Source organism: Chenopodium album, chromosome 19, assembly GCF_948465745.1.
Source record: "Chenopodium album chromosome 19, dcCheAlbu1.1, whole genome shotgun sequence".
NCBI classification, from domain to species: Eukaryota; Viridiplantae; Streptophyta; class Magnoliopsida; order Caryophyllales; family Amaranthaceae; genus Chenopodium; species Chenopodium album.
Genome location: NC_137852.1, coordinates 5,641,550 through 5,662,410, shown reverse-complemented (window position 1 = coordinate 5,662,410; position 20,861 = coordinate 5,641,550). Strand labels below are relative to the sequence as shown.

The 20,861-nt window shown below is 33.6% G+C and overlaps 3 protein-coding genes across 3 annotated transcripts; 1 reads left to right on the top strand and 2 right to left on the bottom strand.

Annotated features, from left to right (window-relative positions):
- The first annotated feature begins 616 nt into the window (after positions 1 to 616).
- LOC145594469 (tRNA (guanine(26)-N(2))-dimethyltransferase 2-like) lies at positions 617 to 8,168 on the top strand. Its single transcript, XM_081650774.1, has 12 exons — positions 617 to 973; positions 2,424 to 2,735; positions 2,870 to 2,957; positions 3,369 to 3,490; positions 3,886 to 4,025; positions 4,137 to 4,209; positions 6,250 to 6,338; positions 6,472 to 6,577; positions 6,685 to 6,897; positions 7,026 to 7,220; positions 7,369 to 7,446; positions 7,694 to 8,168. Exons 1-12 carry the CDS (start codon positions 632 to 634, stop codon positions 7,934 to 7,936), a joined length of 2,001 nt encoding a protein of 666 aa, XP_081506900.1. The 5' UTR covers positions 617 to 631; the 3' UTR covers positions 7,937 to 8,168.
- A 467-nt stretch (positions 8,169 to 8,635) lies between these two features.
- LOC145594468 (UDP-arabinopyranose mutase 1-like) lies at positions 8,636 to 11,860 on the bottom strand. Its single transcript, XM_081650773.1, has 4 exons — positions 11,482 to 11,860; positions 9,750 to 10,000; positions 9,485 to 9,653; positions 8,636 to 9,237 (listed from the first exon to the last, which is right to left on the bottom strand). The coding sequence occupies exons 1-4, from the start codon at positions 11,794 to 11,796 to the stop codon at positions 8,905 to 8,907; spliced, it is 1,068 nt and encodes a 355-aa protein (XP_081506899.1). The 5' UTR covers positions 11,797 to 11,860; the 3' UTR covers positions 8,636 to 8,904.
- A 4,951-nt stretch (positions 11,861 to 16,811) lies between these two features.
- On the bottom strand, positions 16,812 to 20,173 carry LOC145594479 (cytochrome P450 85A1-like). The gene is made up of 9 exons (XM_081650785.1): positions 19,827 to 20,173; positions 19,248 to 19,569; positions 18,920 to 19,069; positions 18,563 to 18,808; positions 18,372 to 18,458; positions 18,201 to 18,279; positions 17,472 to 17,578; positions 17,242 to 17,366; positions 16,812 to 17,125 (listed from the first exon to the last, which is right to left on the bottom strand). Exons 1-9 carry the CDS (start codon positions 20,015 to 20,017, stop codon positions 17,038 to 17,040), a joined length of 1,395 nt encoding a protein of 464 aa, XP_081506911.1. The 5' UTR covers positions 20,018 to 20,173; the 3' UTR covers positions 16,812 to 17,037.
- Positions 20,174 to 20,861: the final 688 nt, after the last annotated feature.

Here is a 20,861-nt window from a genome sequence, read left to right as displayed (position 1 = left end):
ATAGATAATTTAGGTATGAGTGTTCGGTAAAGTAGCGGTTGACTATCTGTTACATATTAAAATCAATATTTTATATTTAACACTATAGATTAAATTTTCAAAAGCTACCTCTAATTTCAAAAGCTAATATTTCTAACTTTTTACAAAAACTACCTTCACCACTAAAAGCTACCCTAACATGTGTGTATTACTAATTTCAAATTACATATTTAAGGTGATATTAGCATGTGTGTCAAGTTTATTCAAAAAAAAAAAAAAAAAAAAAAAAAGGAAACATCAAATGCCTTACCATCTTAACTACCAATTATTTATGTTCTATTCTTCCACATAAATTTATTTAAATGCAGAATACAAAATTGCATCGATCCAAACTCAAAAACAAAGAGACACATATTATTCTTTATGTTCTCTTCAATATTCAACATTACATTCCAAATTAGTAATATTTCAAATACTTTATTTAAAAAAAAACGAAAAGAAATTACTCAAAGTAACATCCCGGGACAACGCACGGGTGACACACTGGTTATACAAACTAAAAAGTGCACACTATAGTTTAAACTTTGAAAATCATGGAGATAGGGTTTTGCAGCCGAACATATATAAAAGTCGGCTAATTTGACTCTATGTTATGCACTCGTCGTTGCTCCCTGTATTTAATTTCGCACAAAAACTACCCTTTCTTACTCTCCCACTTCTCCCACTTCTTCTGCACTTCAAAACTGCCCAGAAATCACCAAATCTTCAATTGATATCTACCCTTTCTTCGATTTTTAAGGACAGCAAAAATCAGCGGGAAGAAAAATTTGTGGGATTTGAGGAGATGGGTGGTTCTAAAGATGGGTCAGTTGAAGATGAGCAACATAAGGGTAACTCTAATTCAATTGATGTCAATGATTATGTTGTTGTTAAAGAAGGAGAGGCTGAGATTCTTATGCATAAGGGTAATCAAGTGTTCTTTAATAAAACCCAGGTGATTTTTTTAATTAGTTTATGTTGATTTTCATCTGGGGTTTATGTTAATTGGTTTAATATTATTAAATTTGAATTGGGGTTTTGTGATTTTGCTCATTGGGTTATTTTTGGTGAAATGATTATCTGCCTTTTTTGTTGTTCTTTGATGCATTGGTTTGTATGAATATAGTGTTGTTGATTATTGTAATTTTTGATTTGCAATTGGAATAGATTAATGTTTGCTGATTAGGGCAAAGATTTAACCTTTGATCTTGTATGTTGGCTTGTTTAATTTAGTGAGGTTACCTCGTTTTGTATGAAGTTTTGTGGAGGAAGTGTTAATGCATTAGTGCATTTATTTTAGTAGGGCCACATTGCTTTATTTTTTTTTTTTTTGAATAGCAAAAATATTTCATTAATTAAAAGTCATACGACATCTACAATAGAGATTCGATGTTAACAAATACATAAGATATTGAATCAAATAGAATTTTCCTTCATAAAAACTACGATCGTCGAGTAGATCTTGCACTGCGGAGCATCTCTCGCTTATATCGCTGAAAGTTACAGCCTTGTTGGAGAGACAATCTGACGATCCTTTGTAGCCGTGAGGATGTTTTCCTTCTGATTCATCTGTCCGTATTCGAAAACTTGATAACTTTTTCACCAACGAAATAATTTCACGACAATCCATTAGATCTGCTACCATGGAATCAAACCTAAGAAATTTCTCCCTCGAAAAGAGGAGATAAACCTTGTTTTTCGAAGGAGGTCGAAAAACCCTTGTCTTTCGAAGGAGATCGGAAACCCTTTCTTTCGAGGGAGAAAAGTTCCTCCTTTGGGAGGAAGCATTATTATAAACCTAAAAAAAAACAATAAAGAAACAAGGATATATTGGGGCTTTCCACCGATTAAAATCGATGGAAGCCCCTTTAAAATTCAACAATGGAGGCTAGGGTTTTGGAGAGAGAAAGGAGGAGAGAGAGAGGAGAGAGTTATCAATTAGTTGTTATTACCACATTGCTTTATTTAAGTACCCTAGCAAACATACTAATTGGTTTGTGCTCATTTGAGCTGAAGGATTGTGGATTGGTGTAGATTAAGCTGTTGCAAACTTGCAATCCTAAGGTTTTATTGGTAATTGATCTTGCTAGCTTTATCTTTTATTCCGTGATAAAATGGGGGATATAAGAGTGATAAGCTATACAAATCGCGGAATGAGGAGATGAATGGAGTTTTTTTGGGTGATTTTGCTTCTCGATTTGATTCTAAGACTAAAAACTAGCTGGGGGTGATGATGAGATTTTGTTAGAACTAATATTTTTACAGCATATTATGAGACGGTCTTCAATTTGTCTGGCACTACGGAATATAAAGTGACTAAAGTTAGTTTTTGGTGGATCAGTTTTCATTATGACTGATATATTCTCATGATTCTAACTTGATATCCTGTCTTTTCGTTTAATCAGGTTAACAATAGGGACATATCTATTGCAGTCCTGAGAACATATATAGACAAACGTAAACAAGAGCATGAAGCATATCTGTCAAAGAAGGCAAAGGGGGCACCTAAAAGATCTGAAGAAAAAACTGATGCCCCAGCTTCTGAGAATGGACCAGTAGAATCAAAGGATGATTCCCATACATCTAATGGAGTTCATGATAATAATGTTGCTACTGATGGAAAGCCTGAGGATGCTTCTTGTGGAACTGTAGCAGAACCAAGCAAAACCGTGGTAGGCAAGTTTCAGCGGGAACTAAAGCCACCAAGAGTTCTTGAGGTATCAGCTTTTGATTTGCTTTTGTTGTTTTGTCTAATTGTTGAAGATGCTGAAAGTGGCTGATGTTAATATTTTGCAACATGCATCATTATACTTGTGCTTGAGATGAATCTTTTTTATGCCCAACTCTGCAGGCTTTGTCTGCCTCTGGTTTAAGAGCTCTTAGGTATGCTCGGGAAGTTGAGGGACTTGGTCAAATTGTTGCCTTGGACAACGATATAGGTAACTTTCTTTTAAGATTGATTTTCAGAGTTAGCTCTGATACTCTGTGAATGATTTGTTCTAGTTTTGTACATGGCTAGTTTCTTTTATGATTTGTTAGTGGGTTGCCATTGATTGATGGACGTGCTGTTGGAGTTTCATATAATGGATAATCTCTTCTCTGTTTCTTAATATTTGGCCATTGTTGGTTTTATGGTCAAATGCCACTTTTTCCCGATTTGAAAGGTAATCCTATTTAAAAACTGAATAAGATATATCTGCAATATAGTTTATTGCAAAATTGTCAAATGAATTATTGTTCAAATATTGACCTACTTTGAATTGGAGGCAGAATTCGCTTAAGATTTATATGATTTTTATATTTTGCATGAGAGTGCTGTCTTACTGATAGAATTTACCAAATTTATGCAGCTTCTGTTGAAGCATGCCAGAGAAATATAAAATTTAATGGTTCAGTGGCAAGTTCAAAGGTGGAATCTAACTTTGCTGATGCTCGGGTTTATATGCTTACTCATCCTAAAGAATTTGAAGTGGTATGGTTTCATCTTATGAATCTATCTCTAGTCCTGCTTGATATCTGAAATTTTGGAGTTCTGCTATTGTTTTGAAACTTTTGATACTCTATGTTAGTACAATCATTAGCACAATTGCTGAATTGTATCTAAATGTTCATGAATGGATAGAAAAGAGAGCTATGCTCTCATTCAATATTTGTTGTCTTAGTTTGCTAAAATTAATCGTTCTCAGAGATCTTGTTGGATTTGCTTTAAAAATTTCATTGTCTCGACCTTCTAAAGAAAATTTATTGAAAATTTACTTTTGTTCTTTTGACTTGGTAGCTGAAGAAGTGCTATTTTCTTTTTATTTGCTTTTTTTATTATCTTTTTTTTAGGGAATGTACTAATTAGCTATATTGATTTGCTTCCAGGTTGATCTTGATCCTTATGGTTCACCGTCTGTGTTCTTGGACTCTGCCATTCAGTCTGTTGTTGATGGAGGCATGCTAATGTGCACAGCCACAGACATGGCAGTATTGTGTGGGGGTAATGCGGAGGTTTGCTATTCAAAGTATGTATTTTTCTCTATCAAACCCTAATTTGATGAGTTCCCATTCCTGCTTATAGATTATATGTTGTGTTCCTGACTGGTGATTGGTGAATAATTCAAAATTTCAAACAGGTATAATTCAATTCCATTGAAAGCTAAGTACTGTCATGAAATGGCTTTGAGGATTTTGCTGGCTAGCATTGAGGTACTTAATTTTGTAGTCTGAAGTCTGAACCCTCTCTTGGTACTCAATTTTTGCCTACATTTCCAACTTTGAGTAGCCACTTAATTAACTGATTGTTTTTCAATTGCTTGGCATGAATTACTTTTGTTTCTGTATTGATAATCAACCCTGCATTGCTATCAATTTAATCGATGATTCAAGAACTGTGTAATTACTACCTCCGTTAACAGTTATGTGCAACATTTGCCAAAAACAGGTGCTATCTATTATGTGCAACAAACTGATTTTTTTTCCTATTTTGGTAAGTTTTTTTGTTTGAAATGACCAAACTGCCCTCACTTAACCAACTTACTCCTTTAATTATTTCACTAACTATACTCTATTATAACCCTAACTTAAATCATCTAATCTTCTAAAGAAAAAAAATCAAATCTGTAAAAAAACCAAACCTCTCAACATTCATCTAGTTCATCACATTTCTCACTCCTCATTCATCATCATATTCATCAAAATCTCACTCCCCCTTCGTGGTTCATCAACAAAATTTCTCTTTCCTCCTTCATCATCAAAATCTCTCTCCTCCACCATCAAAATCTCACTCCTCCTTCATCATCCCCATCTTCCATGGAGATCTAAAATTGGAGGTGGTTTTGGGCGGCACGAGTATCGTGGATATGGTGGTCAAGGTTTTGTGGGTTTCGTGGGTGGATCTAAGTGTCGAGGGTCTAGGTGGTGTTCAAGGTTTCGTGGGTGTTGTGGGTGGTCTAGGAGGTGTTGGGTTTTATGGTGGTAGTTGGGATTAATTCAATTCGTGGTGGTGGTGGTTGGGATTAATTCAATTCGTGGGGGGAAGGGGGTGGTTCGATTGAGGATTTCGTGGTTTTGGTGGTTGTTTTCAGTGGGTTTGGTGGTTGTTTTCGATAGGTTATAGTGGTGGTTTTCAGTGGTGGTATTTAGTGGATTTTGGTGGTTTTCAATGGGTTTTGATGGTGGTTTTCTGGGTGTTGGTGGTATTCGGTGGTGGTTGTTTCAGTAGGTTTGTTGGTGGTGGTTTTCGGTGGGTTCTGGGTGTCGGTGGTGGTGGTTTTCGGCGGGTTCTGGGTTTCGGTGGTGGTGGTTTTTGGTGGGTTCTGGGTTTCAGTGGTGGTGGTGAATTTGGGTTTCGAGTTTGGTGGTTTATTGATTTTGGTTAATTGTGGTTTTTTAAAAATTAGATTAATACTTAAGTACTACCCTTATATTTCAATAATCATGTTTTAAAACTTTTGCCTAGGAGTCCGCACATGTCCCTTTCGTTGCAAATAACTGTTAACGGAGGTAGTAAATGTTTTGTTGATTGTGGGGCCTGAAGAAGCCTATTTTTTTTTTTTACTGTTGCTCCATAGTTTATGTCTAGATCTCTAGGTGATGATCTTATTATTCCATACAGTAACAAAGTGCCTTTTATGAGGCTCTTACGTAGGCCAAAATAAGGTGTTCATATGTATGCAATAAGGGAGACACTGCTTCTATTAAATGCCATACTGAAATGCCATTGACTCATCTATTATTCCAAAACTACAGTAGTACGATACAGTTTAATGAAAATTTTATGTAGTAAGTTGTGATCAAAAGTTGAAAAATCACCAAATAGCAATTGTTAAAGCATTATTGAAGATGGAAAACCTTGAGAGGGGTGAATGGCCTGTGATCAGCAACTTTCTGTGATCTCTGGATTTCAGATTCCGTGACCTATCTTAATGTATGTAATTGTGGAGATCTAGGTAATTTAATGGTTTTGCTAGTTTGTATTAATTCTGGAGCACTTTCTCAGACCTACTCTCTTGATTGTAAGAGAGTAATCCAAAATACGAGTAAGCTTATTTATCCATTTGGTATAATATATGTATTCCCCTGCTTGGAGAATATATTTATTTAGGAGAGCACAAAGTACAAAGTATTTGTTTTTCCCTCCGAAATTTCATGTTTTGTATTTGACAAACTTTTGAATTATTATGGTCCTTACTTCTAAGATCTCCCATATATATGCCATTAGGGTTAACCTTTTACTGTACTGTGCAGAGCCATGCAAACCGGTATAAACGCTACATTGTTCCCATACTCTCTGTACGGATGGATTTTTACATTCGAGTATTTGTTCGCATATACAGGTGGGTGACCTATCCTACTCAACCAGCTTTAATTTTCAGAGCACACCATGCTACTAAATTTTTGCTGTTATTGTTTGGATTTTCACATTATTTAGTTGCTGCTTCCTCAAATTTGTGTCTTGACATTATGCAGTTCTGCAAGCATTATGAAGGAGACTCCTCTTAAACTATCATATGTTTACCAGTGTGTTGGATGTGATTCTTTCCATTTACAGCCTCTGGGGAGATCTGTCTCCAAGGTAATGTTTTTCTTATGAATAATTTGTCTATTATTTTATACGAAGTATATGTCTTTTTCTTCTTTCGTAATTACCAGTTTGTTTAATATTTACTTTTATTTTTGTAGAACAACAATATGAAATACTATCCTGGCTATGGTCCTGCAGTCCCACAAGAATGCTCTGATTGTGGCAAGAGATTTAACATGGGTGGGCCTATTTGGTCAGCTCCTATACATGATCAAGAGTGGGTGACCTCTATACTATCAGATGTGAAAGCTATGAAGGATCGTTATCCTGCTTATGATAAAATCGTTGCAGTCCTGACAACTGTTTCAGAGGTATTATTTTTTCTCAAGGATTTAATTATCGTTATCTCGTTAAAGAAGCAGAATCTCTGTACATATGTTAACGCATGAACAGTGATGAATCATTTCATAGCTTACTTATAATTTGACCTGTCGTGCAGGAGCTGCCAGATGTTCCATTGTTTTTGTGCTTGCATAACCTTTGCGGAACATTGAAGTGCACATCTCCGGCGGCTGTTATATTCAGATCAGCTGTACTAAATGCCGGTTATCGCATATCAGGAACTCATGCAAGTCCTCTGGGTCTAAAAACAGATGCTCCTATGAGTGTCATTTGGGACATCATGCGCTGCTGGGTAATTATTTGACCTACATGTCTGACATATTGTATTGGACTATTGATGGCTTATGTTAGTATGTATTTGAACTTGGTATATACTCCACAGAGCAAGATTCCTTAATTTGTATTAAGTTGTGCACTGAATTAACATTTTTCTGCTGTAGGTGAAAAACCATCCAGTAAAACCGCAACCTGCCGATCAATCAGGAACTGTGATACTCTCCAAGGAACCAGAAATTCAGGTAACTACCCTCCCCTTGGCCGTCTCCATCTCATACTATATATCATGCCCTCTTTTTCAAAATTATAGGCCACATTCACTTCCATCCTCGAAGTTCACTATTTTGGTCTTTTTGTAACCATGAAAGTCCCATGTAATTTGCATTATTTCAAATGATTTTTTTTTTTCTTTTTTTTTTTTTTTTTTTTTTTTTTTTTTTTTTTCTCTCTAATATAAACAATCTCATGTTGTGTTGGATCTTCTGCTAGGCAAACTTTACCCGAGCAGTTGCCTCTCTTAGCAAGGCACAAGCGAAGAAAGTTGCTCGTTTTCTTCCGAATCCAGAAAGGTATTGGGGGCCTAAAGTCCGGGGAGGCCGCCAGATTACCAGCAAACACGTATCTCTTATGGGTCCAGAGGCCATCAACGGTTCTGCAAACCACGACGAAGAAGAAGGTGAAGAGTCTGATGCTAAGCGTCAAAAGATCGACAATCATACCTCTGATTCATGATAATGGGACTGATGGGAAGTCCAACAGTATGAAGCCATCCTGTGTTGGGAAAGCATTTTGTTTTCTTAATTAGGGTTCTATCATGTGCCATTTTTGAGTTTGGCCTATGTTCTAGATTTTTTACATCTATATGTAATTCAGTTATTGTTTGCTTTCTAATATTTGGCAATTTTGTGACTACAATTATATGATTCTTTGTTATTAACTCGATTTCTTTATATTGATTGATCTTTGAGAAATTTCGACATTGTTGTCTCTCCCTGTTTTTCCCCAAGTATTCAACCATAATTTAGACAAGAGATCGAATTACATTCAGGGATCAAGAAATTAGGAACGTAGTATTAGACATGCAAATCAGTCATATTACCTTCTTCCAATAATACTCTTTAACAGCGTGATTTGGCTTATGTCCTTTGTTCTTTACATCTAATAGTTAATACTTAATATTAGACGATTTTTTTTTTTTTTTTTTCGATTGAGTGTTTTCGGTGTTTTGTGGTCTTTTGTTCGTAGGGATAGTTGGCTTTTCTTAGTACTGTGGTTTCATGGAGAGACTCTGATTTGGAGTCAAGTTCGGTTTTTGCTACATAAGTATGCAGCTAAGAAGGCATGCTTACCCATCAATTTCATCACAGTATAAGCGAGTCTATAAAACATAACAGAACAAAGATCCACAAGACCACAAGCTAGAAGGCGATATGAAGTAAAAGAAAACTCAAAATTTTATTGATCTAAAAGCTCATGGCCTGCAGATAGCCAATGTAATACCTCTATATTATCAGTCCTGAATAGCATAAGCCTGACGTCAAAAGAAAAATTTGCTGAAAGTAAATGCAGAATATAAGAGCAGCTCTGCTAACCTATATAAATTACCCCTAACTCCGACCTCAAGTCAGAAAACAGATGCTTAAAAATAGAGTTTTGGAAAATAGGAGAATGATGTATAATCTGAATAGTTGTTAGTTGATCTACTTGGCATCGCCATTAGCCAACTTGGTCTCAGCTGGGTTGAGCTCGTCCCATGCATCGATCCAGGTGACTATAGCATCGGAAAGCTTCTCAAAGTAGGGGTCTATCTTGGCTAGCTTATCCTTGACCTGAGTAGCAAGCTCCTTGTAGCATTGCTGAACAGTGGTGCATTCCTTAGGAATCACGGCAGATTGGAAGAAGGGGATGATCTCTTCTTGCCAGAAAATGCCCTTGTACTCCTTCCTCAAGTTGGTGAACGGGTTGCTAGCCTTGCTGTGGTAGATGTAGGGAAGTCCGGTTTTCACTCCCAATCCCAAGTGATCACAGATGACCTAGGAAAACCATAAACCGAAGATACATTGTCATTAGCAATTGAAAGAGACTGACTTACATTCCATGGGAAACATCTGAAATTTGTTTTGATACACTAGTTCTTTTTTTTTTTTTTTTTTTTTTTGATGATTTTATATAATGAGTAATTGTCGAAAAAATCAATTTTTTTCGAAAGAGCACCTGAAGGACAATGGTGCATATTAGAAATTCATGTGTGTGTGTGAGACAACAGGGAGAATAAAATACCTTTGTGCACCATCCAGCCCACATATCATCATAACGTCCAATAGGCTGACCATCACCCATGAGTCCAAAGTACATGGCAGGGCCGATGAGCTCACGGTCAAAAGCCAAGTTCATACCACACATGGGAAACAATGTGCCCTTAGGGATAGTCAAAACTGTGTCCACATACCTGAGACAGCATACATAACCAATGATTTAATCAGCAAAAAAATTTCAGTTGAGTAAAACATTAAAATTTTGGAACATGGGTGCACTAGGAAGTCACCTCTTGTTCCTCTCAAGGGGCTTGACAAGTTGAGTGGGTGCGTCATAATCAGGGATGTTGAGCCAGAGACCATGGGAAACAGCAGTAGGAACACCCTCGCGCAGGCTGAAGGGGTATCCACGGACAAAGTCAGCACCATCACGGAATGGGTCATACAAAGTGTTGAAGAAGTATGGTGTTGATGGGCACAGAAGGTTCCTAATGTGCTGCTCGAGAGCATTGATATCATTGCCGGATGGGTCCTTGGCAACCTATACGCCAAAAGGATAGATTCGAGGTACATTAGACAAAGAATTTATTATTTACTTCTAAGAAAAACAGCATAGCATCACCAATAATGTAATATGTAAAGGAATTAGCAGATCAAAGGATTCGGGTCTTTTGACAGACAAGAATCACAGGTCACCACAATCGAATCACAGATTTAGAGATAATTATAAACAATCTATAATAAAGAAAGCTGCACATGGTTTAGCAGGTAGCATCAGTCAACTAAAGTACGTCAAAACACATAAAATTAAACATATTAGTGTCATAATCCTACTAGAAAAATCAGATGAAAAACAGAAATGCAAAGATCAATTCATGATTTTGTCGCGGAATTATCTCTAATTATACACATGTCATCCATAGATTTAAGACTTGTTAACATATCCCTAATACTGAATCATTAGCTGTTTGTCCATAGACTCATAATCTTCCTATCCTATTTTCGGCATCAGCATTGTCAGTTTCAAATGATTTATATCAAATCAGTCTCTAATAAACATGAACTTCATTAGTGTTATAATACAACCACCTTTGCCCCTTATTAGAGCTAAGAGTTTCAAAAATATCTCAGTTATAGAACAGACAATGTGAACAATTAGAAGCAACATTATTCATGGAAAATGATACATTGAACCAGTTAGCGACCCTCACACTGTGATAGGCTAATTCGCGGTATGTCAATAACTGCAATTGAAATTGTAATGATATCTTAATTGAAAAGGAAAGGAAATTAAGGCATAACATGCCATCTGTTTCATTTCCATTTAAAAAGGTGCAAGATTAGAGGCTTTTATGACCCATGATAATAGACTAATAATGTTGTGAGAAAAGCAAAAGGTTGTTACTTTTTGTAGTCAAATGTTACCTAAGCAGAAAGATCTCATTCAAATTTCAAGTGGTATCAAAGAGATCAATGCTCAAAATTAATAATTGCGTCATTTATTTGCAAAAAAAATAGCATTAAAATCATGATATGCTCATTAAAATTGCCATGAAAAAGAAATCAAATCACAATAGACTAACCTCATTCAACAGTTCAATGGCAAAATTCACTAACTACACAAATTCAGCAATTACTCCATCCTAATTTCGTCACATTACTAGTTCAAATTACAATTAATTCTGTTGTCACATTACTAGTTCACATTACACTATCAAAATAAGTTAATAACAATTGAATCTAAACCCATTTACAATATATCAAAATACATCAACAAAAGATAATAAAAATCACAACTTTATAGAGATAGAAATTGAAAACCCCAGATCCATGATCAAAACCCATAATTCAAAAACATAAAAATACATAATCAAACCCCAGAAAACAACAAGATCTAACAAAATTCAACAACCCCGGATGAAAAAAAGAAAAATCAATCAACACCCAAATAACAAAATCAACCAATCAATAAAAAAATAAAATAAAAAAAACAACAAAAATTTAAAAAATTTAAGAACTTACAAAGCAATCATCATCAATGGTGTAGATATACTTCTTCTTAGAAACCATGTAACCAAAACAACGACAAGCAGAATCCTTAAAAGAGATACAATTAGCTTTAGGACCTAAAATCCTGTTAATGTCATCTCTGTTATAGAGTTCATAATCAAAACCATCAGGAACATGAATCTTCTTTGTCGGATCACCATCTTGTACGATGATTAGATGATATGGTTGGAAAAATGGTCTCCACATTTCGAGGAAATCAAGGTTTCTGATTGTCGGAATAACAATGTCGAGCTCATCTTTGAGCAGAGGAGTTGCAGGGGTCGACATTGTTGGAAAAACAGGGGAGATGAGAGAAAGTTAGAGAGAGAAAGAATGAGTTTGGGATGAATTGGAATGATATAATTTTCAAATTTATAGAGGTTTGATTTTTTATTTTATTTTTTTGATGGAATTATTGATTTTTTTAGGGAATTTTTGTTTTCAGAAAAAATAAATATTGATGCGAGAAGAACGTGAGGGGCACGTGGTTTTTGATATGTGAATTCTCCTTAATTGAAGGTTTTTAATTTTTTGGGGGGGGGGGGGGGGGGGGGGGGGGGGGGGGGGGGGGGGGGGGGGGTTGAGAGTTAAGGAAAGAGCGTTAATTTGGGGGCCTACTTTTATGGTCTTGTGTTAAAAATTAAACGTTTTACTCTTATTTAGTTTAGTTTATTTTATTTTAAACTAAATATATGATTAATGAAGGAAATATATGATTGTTGATTTGTTTCCAAGGTCCAAAGGAAACAAATAATTGTGTGATATTTAAGAAAATATTTTGGTTTATTGTTACCATAAGTCCATAAAGTATTCTTTGTAGTTAGACCCTGTTCTCTTCACCTTAAAAAAATAATATTAAGTAAAAATAATTTCAGTTCAGTAAAATTAATTTCAGTTCAGTAAAAATAATTTCAGTTCAGTAAAAATAAGTTCAGTTCAGTAAAATTCAGTTTTCTTAAAGAAGAATTATAATAGAAAATCAGTAAAAATAATTTCAGTTCAGTAAAAATAATTTCAGTTCAGTAAAATTAAGTTCAGTTCAGTAAAAATAATTTCAGTTCAGTAAAAATAATTTCAGTTCAACAAAATTAAGGTGAATGAAACAGGGCCTTACGTGTAAAAGTTGTAATTTTACTATATTGAATTGTAGGGAAGAGAAAAAATAGATAAAAAAATTTTTACCTAGCACAAATGTTAAAATAAGGTGAATATAAGTATATCATTATCATACTATATATTCTGTATTACTTCTTATGGTTGGTTTATTAGTTACCTCGCCTTTTTTTTTAGGTATATCTTACTATTTATATACGATATTTACATAAAAATTAAAGGTTAACATGCTTCAAACAGTATTCTGATCATACATTTCATCACACGAAACACATATACAAGGAAGTATAAGTCCCATGAGAGTAATAATGTTGTAACTTCACATGCATGACTCTTGTTTAATGAACTGAAATACTTACTAAGGTTAAAGAAAATGCAACTTTTGAAGACATCTAGTTAATAAGATGCATTATATGTTGCTCATGTATAAATCTCACACATGAAACAACCACTCTTAGATGAAAATTCTTGTTTAAATTAAAGTTGTCAATTATGAAATGAACTCAAATACATTTTGTTATAGTTTTAGTTTCATGCATCTTGTTGTTCACTTGTCACATTTTTCAAGTTTTAGGGGACTTTGCAAGAAATCACATGGATATTGACATATTGTTCTTCTTTAGCATTTGCATGGGTATGTTTTTAATTATTAAGGGGCATTGTATATTTTCACTGATAAAGCAATAAAGCATGCAATGCATTCATCATATTGTATATATAAACGAGAAATCACCACATTATTATTTAATTCGTTATTTAATCATCAAACTTATCAAGGGATGCACATATTATCAAATTTTCCCGGGAGTAGTAGCTAATTCTTTTGTTAATAATATAATTTTACTTTATTTTTTTTTAACTATGGCTATATTATGATTGCATGTAGACTCAAAGTCATGCTGAATTGCTGATAATCAAGCTAGCACTCGAAGACACGCAGAAAAGAGTGGAAAATAAGTTGGAAATTGAGAGTGGAAGTAAACTAGAAAGTTAGGTTAACTTAGACTTGGACAAAGTGAAAGTGAAAGATAAAGGAACAAGTACTAAGTACTAGGATTCTACGAAAGTGGGAAAATTAATTGGTTTTGTCCCACTTCAAAAGATTGAGGAGTAACTTGCGGTGTGGGTGACACTTTTCTTAATCCTTGAACAATGTTTTGTCTATTTATTCTTATATTTGTACAAATCTTATTGGCTTAGATCCAATTTTTAAGTACTTTTAACATTCTTAATTTTCAAATGTTTATGATGTGTCAATATATAGTCAAAGGGCTAATATATGTGCATTGAAATAGTCGGTTATTAGGTAATAAAATTTTAATTTGCTGCCTTCTTCGTAACTTCTTCTCAACTTAAAGTGTTTCTAGCTCTAAGTACTAATATGGAAACATGTATAATTGTAGAGTACTTATTACAAGTAATATACTACTTCTTTTGTTTCAAAATACATGCTAACTTTAATCAACTATATTAATATATAGAATAATGACATTTAGTTTATTTGTTAACAAGTTAATTCGGTCAAAGTTAAAGAAGAACACTTTAAAAAAAATCAATTTTATTAATAAATGGACAATGTATATATCTTCTAATATATCCCAAATTCATTTCCACAACTTTCACAATATGAATTTCAACTTAATTGGGTCTTCTTTCTTATTAAAGTGGTGATGTGATCAATGACTATAATTAACTACTAATTCTTGCACTAGATGAAATTTCCGCTAACCATTAATATCAATAAACTTTTTTCACGAAATATAAAAGCTTATTGAAATTTCATTTATACATCTCATCGAAATTAAATTCAAGTTTGGTAACTTGAATATACAATAGAAAGTTTTTGTATCATTCTCAAATAATATACATGCATATCTACTACATGAGGCATAAAGCAAATTCCAATTGGAAGACATCAATTTGACTAATACGTAATTTTTTATTGTTGTACATGAACTATTTTCAAGGAACACTTGATAATTATATGCAAAACCAAATAGCCTTGACGCCCTCAAAATGTTTCTATCATAGTCAAATGTTAGGTCGTGGAGTAAGTATTATTATACGGTTTGACTTTGGAATATTTGGTGTCATACTAGTACTATTTTAAACTTTGGTCAACCGCAATCCCAATCTCTTGTCTATTAGGCCTACTGGATATCTGACTGAGCCTTGTTCTTTATAAGGTTTGTGGTTGGCCCAATAAAGCTCAATTATTTCTTCTTTAAAAACTAGTCTAATTGTTGAAAGTTAAAGGTGGCCAACTTTACTTGATCCAAATTGAGTCAAAATTCGAGTTTAATGTTGGACCGAAAATTTAAATGGATTCATTTGCATGTTTGGGCTGAGTGATATTAAAAAGGGCCCAATCATCAGGTTTCATTTGCATGTTTGGGCTAAAAATTTACCCAAAATTGTGCTTGACATTTTTTTTTAATCACTAGAATGTGCTCATATTAATGCATATAATACTTCATATAACAAACTTACAAAGAATTCCGTCAAAAAAAAAAAAAAAAAAACATACTTACAAAAGAAAATTAATGTTGAAAGTAATGATATATTATTGGCTATTTATGGAATGCACAAAAATGAAGGATGATGAGCTTTATATATGTAGGATTTTCTGATCGAGATATATTCACTGCTAATTACTAAAACTTTCAAAATGCTTCTCTGAAATAATTCACAAATATTTCTAGTTTTTTTCAAAACTCGCTTATTAAACATTTTAAGCATACATAGAAGAATATCATTACGTCGCAATTAAAAATTGCGCAAGCCTTGGCGTCCCTTCCTTTCAAGTACTCTTAAGGTCCATACACTAATTGTTTAAGCATGATGTAATCATAATATTGTAAGGTAGAGGAGACACAAAATGATCAAACAACTTGCAACATCATTATCTAAATCATGGTGCATGATAATACATAATAGTACCTTGCTTTTAAAGAAGCTCAAATTCAACAAACCTATTCGTGTGCTTTTAAGGAATATCAAAATTAAAAATATCACACTAAGTTTGTTGCACTTTCTTATAACAAGATGGGTTATGCTTCACTCCTTTAATTTAATTGTGCTCTTTCTTTTTAATTTAATGTTGTTATAAATTTGATAACCTTTCATTTGTGGACATAACTTTCCAGCCTACAAAATATTTATATAAATATAAAATTATATAATAAGGTAAGATAATTAATAAAATTAGTGCAAATGATGATCAATAAAATTGGCAAAGGATGAGATTCACTTTAGGAAGCACACATAGAGAATATGGACAATAAGGCTTTAAGCTAAGACCAGACTGTAAGGTTGCATTTGCTTCTGGGACCAATTTCCAGACTGTACCAAGGTCCCCATGAGATTATACAACCAATCATTCTTACTTCTACATCATTAGCATCAAGAACTACTTTTTTTTTTTTGGAAGAATTTTTATTTTTTATGTTTATATTGACACCTAAATTATTGAAATATGTACTTTAATTTTATCATCATTTTATTCTAAAATTGAGTATCATTTGTGATGGGAATGAAGTTATTGTTGTATGAAATCATAACATCTTTATTTTATAGATGAGTGTTGAAGATTGACATTGAGATTCTTGATACATTAGTTCATTCATTAAATCTTTTTAGCTTCTTTGCATGCTTATGGGTTACGTATTAGTTATGTGACATGGGTGTGTGTCCAAATGTCAAACACAATTACTTTGTAAAATTTTTACTCATATATGATTTGACCTCGCCTTATACAATAATTATATTAGAGAGTAATTTTAATTTAATAAAGGGTATTAAAGATAAAATAATGAGTTTTCGTCAATATTTATGTAAATAAATAAATGAAGGGACTAAGTAACATACACTTTAAATTTTTATGCTTCTTTTAGACCTTTTTTTTTTTCTTTTTTTTTTTGGTTAGATGTTAAGGCAATGAATAGAAGGTTCTTATTTTAATTAATTAAGTTAGTTCATCATGTTTGATGATGTAATATTCAATTGATCTGATTCTATTTGAGCGATGTATAATCAATTATATTCACAAAAATGACCTTTTTTTCTATGACAAATTGATTAAGATTGGGCATATTAACTTAGGACGATATATTAATGGACAATTAACAACAAATTATCGATCAACAAGTTCTTTAAAAAAAAATATATCGATCAACAAGTAATTATTCCCATGTATTGTAACTGGTGTACAAAAGTTTTTTACTAGTAATAAAATACAAGTAAAATTAAAAGAACACGAGAAACAATCAGGGCACCTCATCAAATGAATGTTATATTTCATTATAAATTCTACATGTGTTAGATGTTAGGGAATTATTGTATAAAAAATCCCTTATCTCATCTGCCTGTGCTAATTCTGTACACTACAATGGAGTCTAATTCAATTTTAATTTCCCTCTAATAACTCGAAACTCGAATTCGCAATCCATTTGGTGCTTCCACTCTTGGGAACTTGACAAGCTTATTACCCTCAACCTCTTCCCATCTGCAATTTTACAGCAAAATTAGAACAAACTTGTTAGTTTTTCGTTACATTTATATACCATCAACTATGTAGTAGTGATTAATATAAGGTTTATATTAATTTATCAATATTTATACCTGTATCTTGTCACAAAATAATGAAGAAATGTAGAAATTTCAGCAATTCCTAATTCCTTGCCAGGGCATTGCCTTGTCCCTCCTCCAAATATTAGAAAGTAATTCTGCGACTCCAAGCTCCTATCCTGAAATATTATGTAAGAACAAAATGTGAATAATAATGTACATTTATTTCAAATTAATTAGTTGTTAATAGTAGGTCGAATTGATTAATGAATTTGTTCGCTTACCATCCATCTCCATGGATTGAATGACAATGGATCAGGGTACAAGTATGGATCATAATTTACTTCTCTTGTATATACATAAATTCTCCATCCTTCCGGGATCACGAAACCTGATATTTTGTAATAAAATTACGTTAGTCATTAATACGAGTACTATTATCAATTTAGCATATATAGAGAGTAAGCACAAGGTAAGTTTCAATGTCCAAAATCGATGATTAGAACTCTTCTATATGTGCACGTTGGTTTTAAAAGTCTAAAAACATATTGAAAGAGCTATCATACTTTATATACACAACTTTATTGAGAGTGAAATATAAGTGCATGTAACATAACATAGCATGTTGACTTTAAGCAAAATAAAAGTTATCCTTATATGATTATATATGAAGATCTTCTTATAGAATTATGCAATGTGCACCAAAAGCTATGGGCCTAAAGGGATGTAACACTATGGGTCAGAATTATAGGCAGACCATGTGGATCAAAATATAATAGGGCCCACTAAAAAAAGGATTTAATTAACCCAAAAGTTCACAATAAGTATGGTCTTTTACATTTTATATTTCCAAAGTTGTAATAAAGTGTAACTTAATTCTAACTTCTTAGCCACCTTGAGCAGATCAACCCACCAAAAAGGCAGTCCATAATTAAATGACTAGTAACATGGGCTAATCACATATTTATGCATTAAAATATTTTATAATATGGTTTAATGTCAAATAAACCCACCATTTATTTCCATATCTTTTGTTGTTTTTCTCAATACTCCATTAACAATTGTTGCTAATCTTGATGTCTCAAATATCACCTGTTAAAAGAAAATATATAAATTAGATCATATGTTAAAAAGAAATTAAACAAAAATTAATGTAGTAAAGTATGGTTTAGTATTGTTCTTACAGCTCTAGTGAATTTCATAGCCTTGTAATCTTCCCAAGTAATTGGGTCTTCTGGCTTCTTTTTTGCTCTGATTGCCAAATGCTCTTTCTACAAAAAATGACACATAAATTGTTAGAACTTTGATAGACAACAACGAGAGGTTACGACAATGTGACAACTGATTCCGACAAAGAAGTACGAGTATAGCTTACTCTTAGCTCTTCTAGAACATGGGGGTGATCATGAAGGTACTTGACAGCCATCATTGAAGTAGTGGAGACAGTTTCATAACCAGAATATGCAAGAGTAATGATGAGATCAATGATCTCTTCATCACTTAATTTATACTTATTTTCCTCTTCTTTTAAGAGACAATTAAGTATATCAACTTCTATTCTTTCTGTTGCTCTTCTTTCTTTAATAAGTTGTGTCAAAATATTCACTATGGCCTTCCTTGCCTGTAATAACACAAAAAGGAAAATATATTCATCATTCTGTTTTTTTTTTTTTTTAAATAACAAAAATGAACCAAAAAAAATAAAAATAAAGATTTGTTATGGTAAAATTACCTGAAAACCCCTACGATAGTTGGTGCCGGGGAGGTCAATAGGGAGAGACAAGGTCCCAACAACAAGCTTGAAGAATTCAGACATAAATTCTTGAGCAGTTGAGCTTGATTCAATCCCAGCAATTTGCTTCAAGGAAGATAAGAAAGCCATCTGAACACAAACAAACACATGCAACTATTAGAAAAATAATGTTAATCAACACGTTACAGGAACATGTTATATTGTTATGTTACTTGGACTCTTCATTTCAGGCACGTGTGGGCCGAGTTTAAAAGACATAATGAGTGAAGAAAGGAAAAAGTAAAAGGAGGGGGATAGAAGAACTGACCTCCTTAGACTTTTCTTGGATGTCAATGACATGATCTTGCCAATTACTAAGATGGGATCTCATGAAGTGATCAACTTTGGGAAGAATATGATCTCTAATCATAGTGGGGCTGACCAAAGAAAGAAGGGCACCTCTCATGTACTTGTGAGTGGAGCCATGAACAGCAGCAATGTTACATTTTCCAAGAATGTCTAACATTGACTGTGGGTACCCTGGTACTAACCCTTTTGATTCATTCATTAGTATGTACCTGTTTAACTCTGGATCCATTGACACTATTGTTGGGCACCCTAATATGTGGGACTTAAAGAAATTCCCATATCTACAAAAAAACAAGTAAAAATTCTTAATTAATAAAGATATAATCTTGGTCAAATAATAGTCACCCTTCAAAAAAAATCCCGTCTTTGAAAGTTCTTCCTATTTTGATTTTAACGGTAAGATAATCACTGTCGAAACACGAAGAACTTTTAGAGACAAAAGTAGAGAGGTGGGAAAAACAGGGGATATTTTTAATGAAAAACAGGGGATATTTTTAATGAAAAAACAGGGGACTCTGTTTTAAGAAGAGGAACAAACCTTGATCTTTGGTTTTTAATGAAGTTAGGGCCTTGTTTAAGGAACTCAGTAGTTTCACCAAAAATAGGCCAGCCCATTGTACCAGGAGGCAAACCTTTCTTCCTATATCTAAGTTCATTCCATCTTAACAAAGCAGATGAGAAGCAAAACAAGCTGAAAATCACAGCAAAAGCTACAATAAAAAATGCCATTTTTGATGATTTTTTTCTTTTTCCCTTTCTCTCTCTAAGAAACTCCCTTTGTTGCTCAAATGAGGAGAGAGAAAAAAAAAAGTGAGAGAGGAGAGAGAAAGATGGTTTAGAGAGAGAAATGGAGAGTTGGTTTTAAGAACTAAGGAGGGTGAGGTGAAAGAAGGTGTATATATAGGTCTTTTAAGGGTGTGATGGGGGGGGTCATATATAGGGCCAAAATCATGCACCCACCTTAGCTATGGAAGGGCACTATCCTAGTTAGTAGTGTTTCCTATTTTAATAAATGTATTGTATCTAGGGGTGCTTATCGAGCGATTCGATCACGAGCTGAGGGGTGCTCGACTCAACTCGAAAACTTTTTACATGTGCTCAACTTGTGCTGCTAAAGTTCCGAGCAAATAAAACCTGCTCGACTCGTGCTCGTTAAAGTTTCGAATCGAGTCGAGCAGCTCACATTCTGCTCGTTAAAATTTTGGTCCTTCTATTATTATATGCCTTTATTTATTTTTTGTTCAATTAATATTGTTTTCCTTATTATATATAGATTTTATTAAAAATTTACTCTTTCTTTTTTTATGATATAAATTAAGGCTTAATAAGTGTCAAATTTGTTTAAAGATAGTAACTTGTTGTTTGCAAATTCTATATTAATATTATATTATCGAGTTGCTCACGAGCTTATCGAGTCGAGTTAGAGCTTGCTCAACTCGTGCTCGTTAGCATCTCGAGTCGAGTCGAGCCAACTCGAGTCGAGTCGAGCCAACTCGAGTCGAGTTTTGACCGAGCGTTGACCGAGTCGAGTACGAGTTGCTCGCGAGCTGCTCAACTCAATTAGCACCTCTAA

Bases quoted from the DNA above. Each gene is read 5' to 3' on its own strand.
- LOC145594469 (XM_081650774.1), top strand. From the start codon at position 632: ATGCACTCGTCGTTGCTCCCTGTATTTAATTTCGCACAAAAACTACCC. The intron at 6,339-6,471 runs GTGGGTGACCTA...GACATTATGCAG, and splicing joins GTATTTGTTCGCATATACAG to TTCTGCAAGCATTATGAAGG. The intron at 6,898-7,025 runs GTATTATTTTTT...CCTGTCGTGCAG, and splicing joins TCCTGACAACTGTTTCAGAG to GAGCTGCCAGATGTTCCATT.
- LOC145594468 (XM_081650773.1), bottom strand. From the start codon at position 11,796: ATGTCGACCCCTGCAACTCCTCTGCTCAAAGATGAGCTCGACATTGTT. The intron at 10,001-11,481 runs GTAAGTTCTTAA...TTTGGCGTATAG, and splicing joins CCATTGATGATGATTGCTTT to GTTGCCAAGGACCCATCCGG. The intron at 9,654-9,749 runs GTGACTTCCTAG...ATGCTGTCTCAG, and splicing joins CCCCTTGAGAGGAACAAGAG to GTATGTGGACACAGTTTTGA.
- LOC145594479 (XM_081650785.1), bottom strand. From the start codon at position 20,017: ATGGCATTTTTTATTGTAGCTTTTGCTGTGATTTTCAGCTTGTTTTGC. The intron at 18,809-18,919 runs GTAATTTTACCA...GTGTTATTACAG, and splicing joins ACTATCGTAGGGGTTTTCAG to GCAAGGAAGGCCATAGTGAA. The intron at 17,579-18,200 runs GTGGGTTTATTT...ACAAAATATCAG, and splicing joins AAAAGATATGGAAATAAATG to GTTTCGTGATCCCGGAAGGA.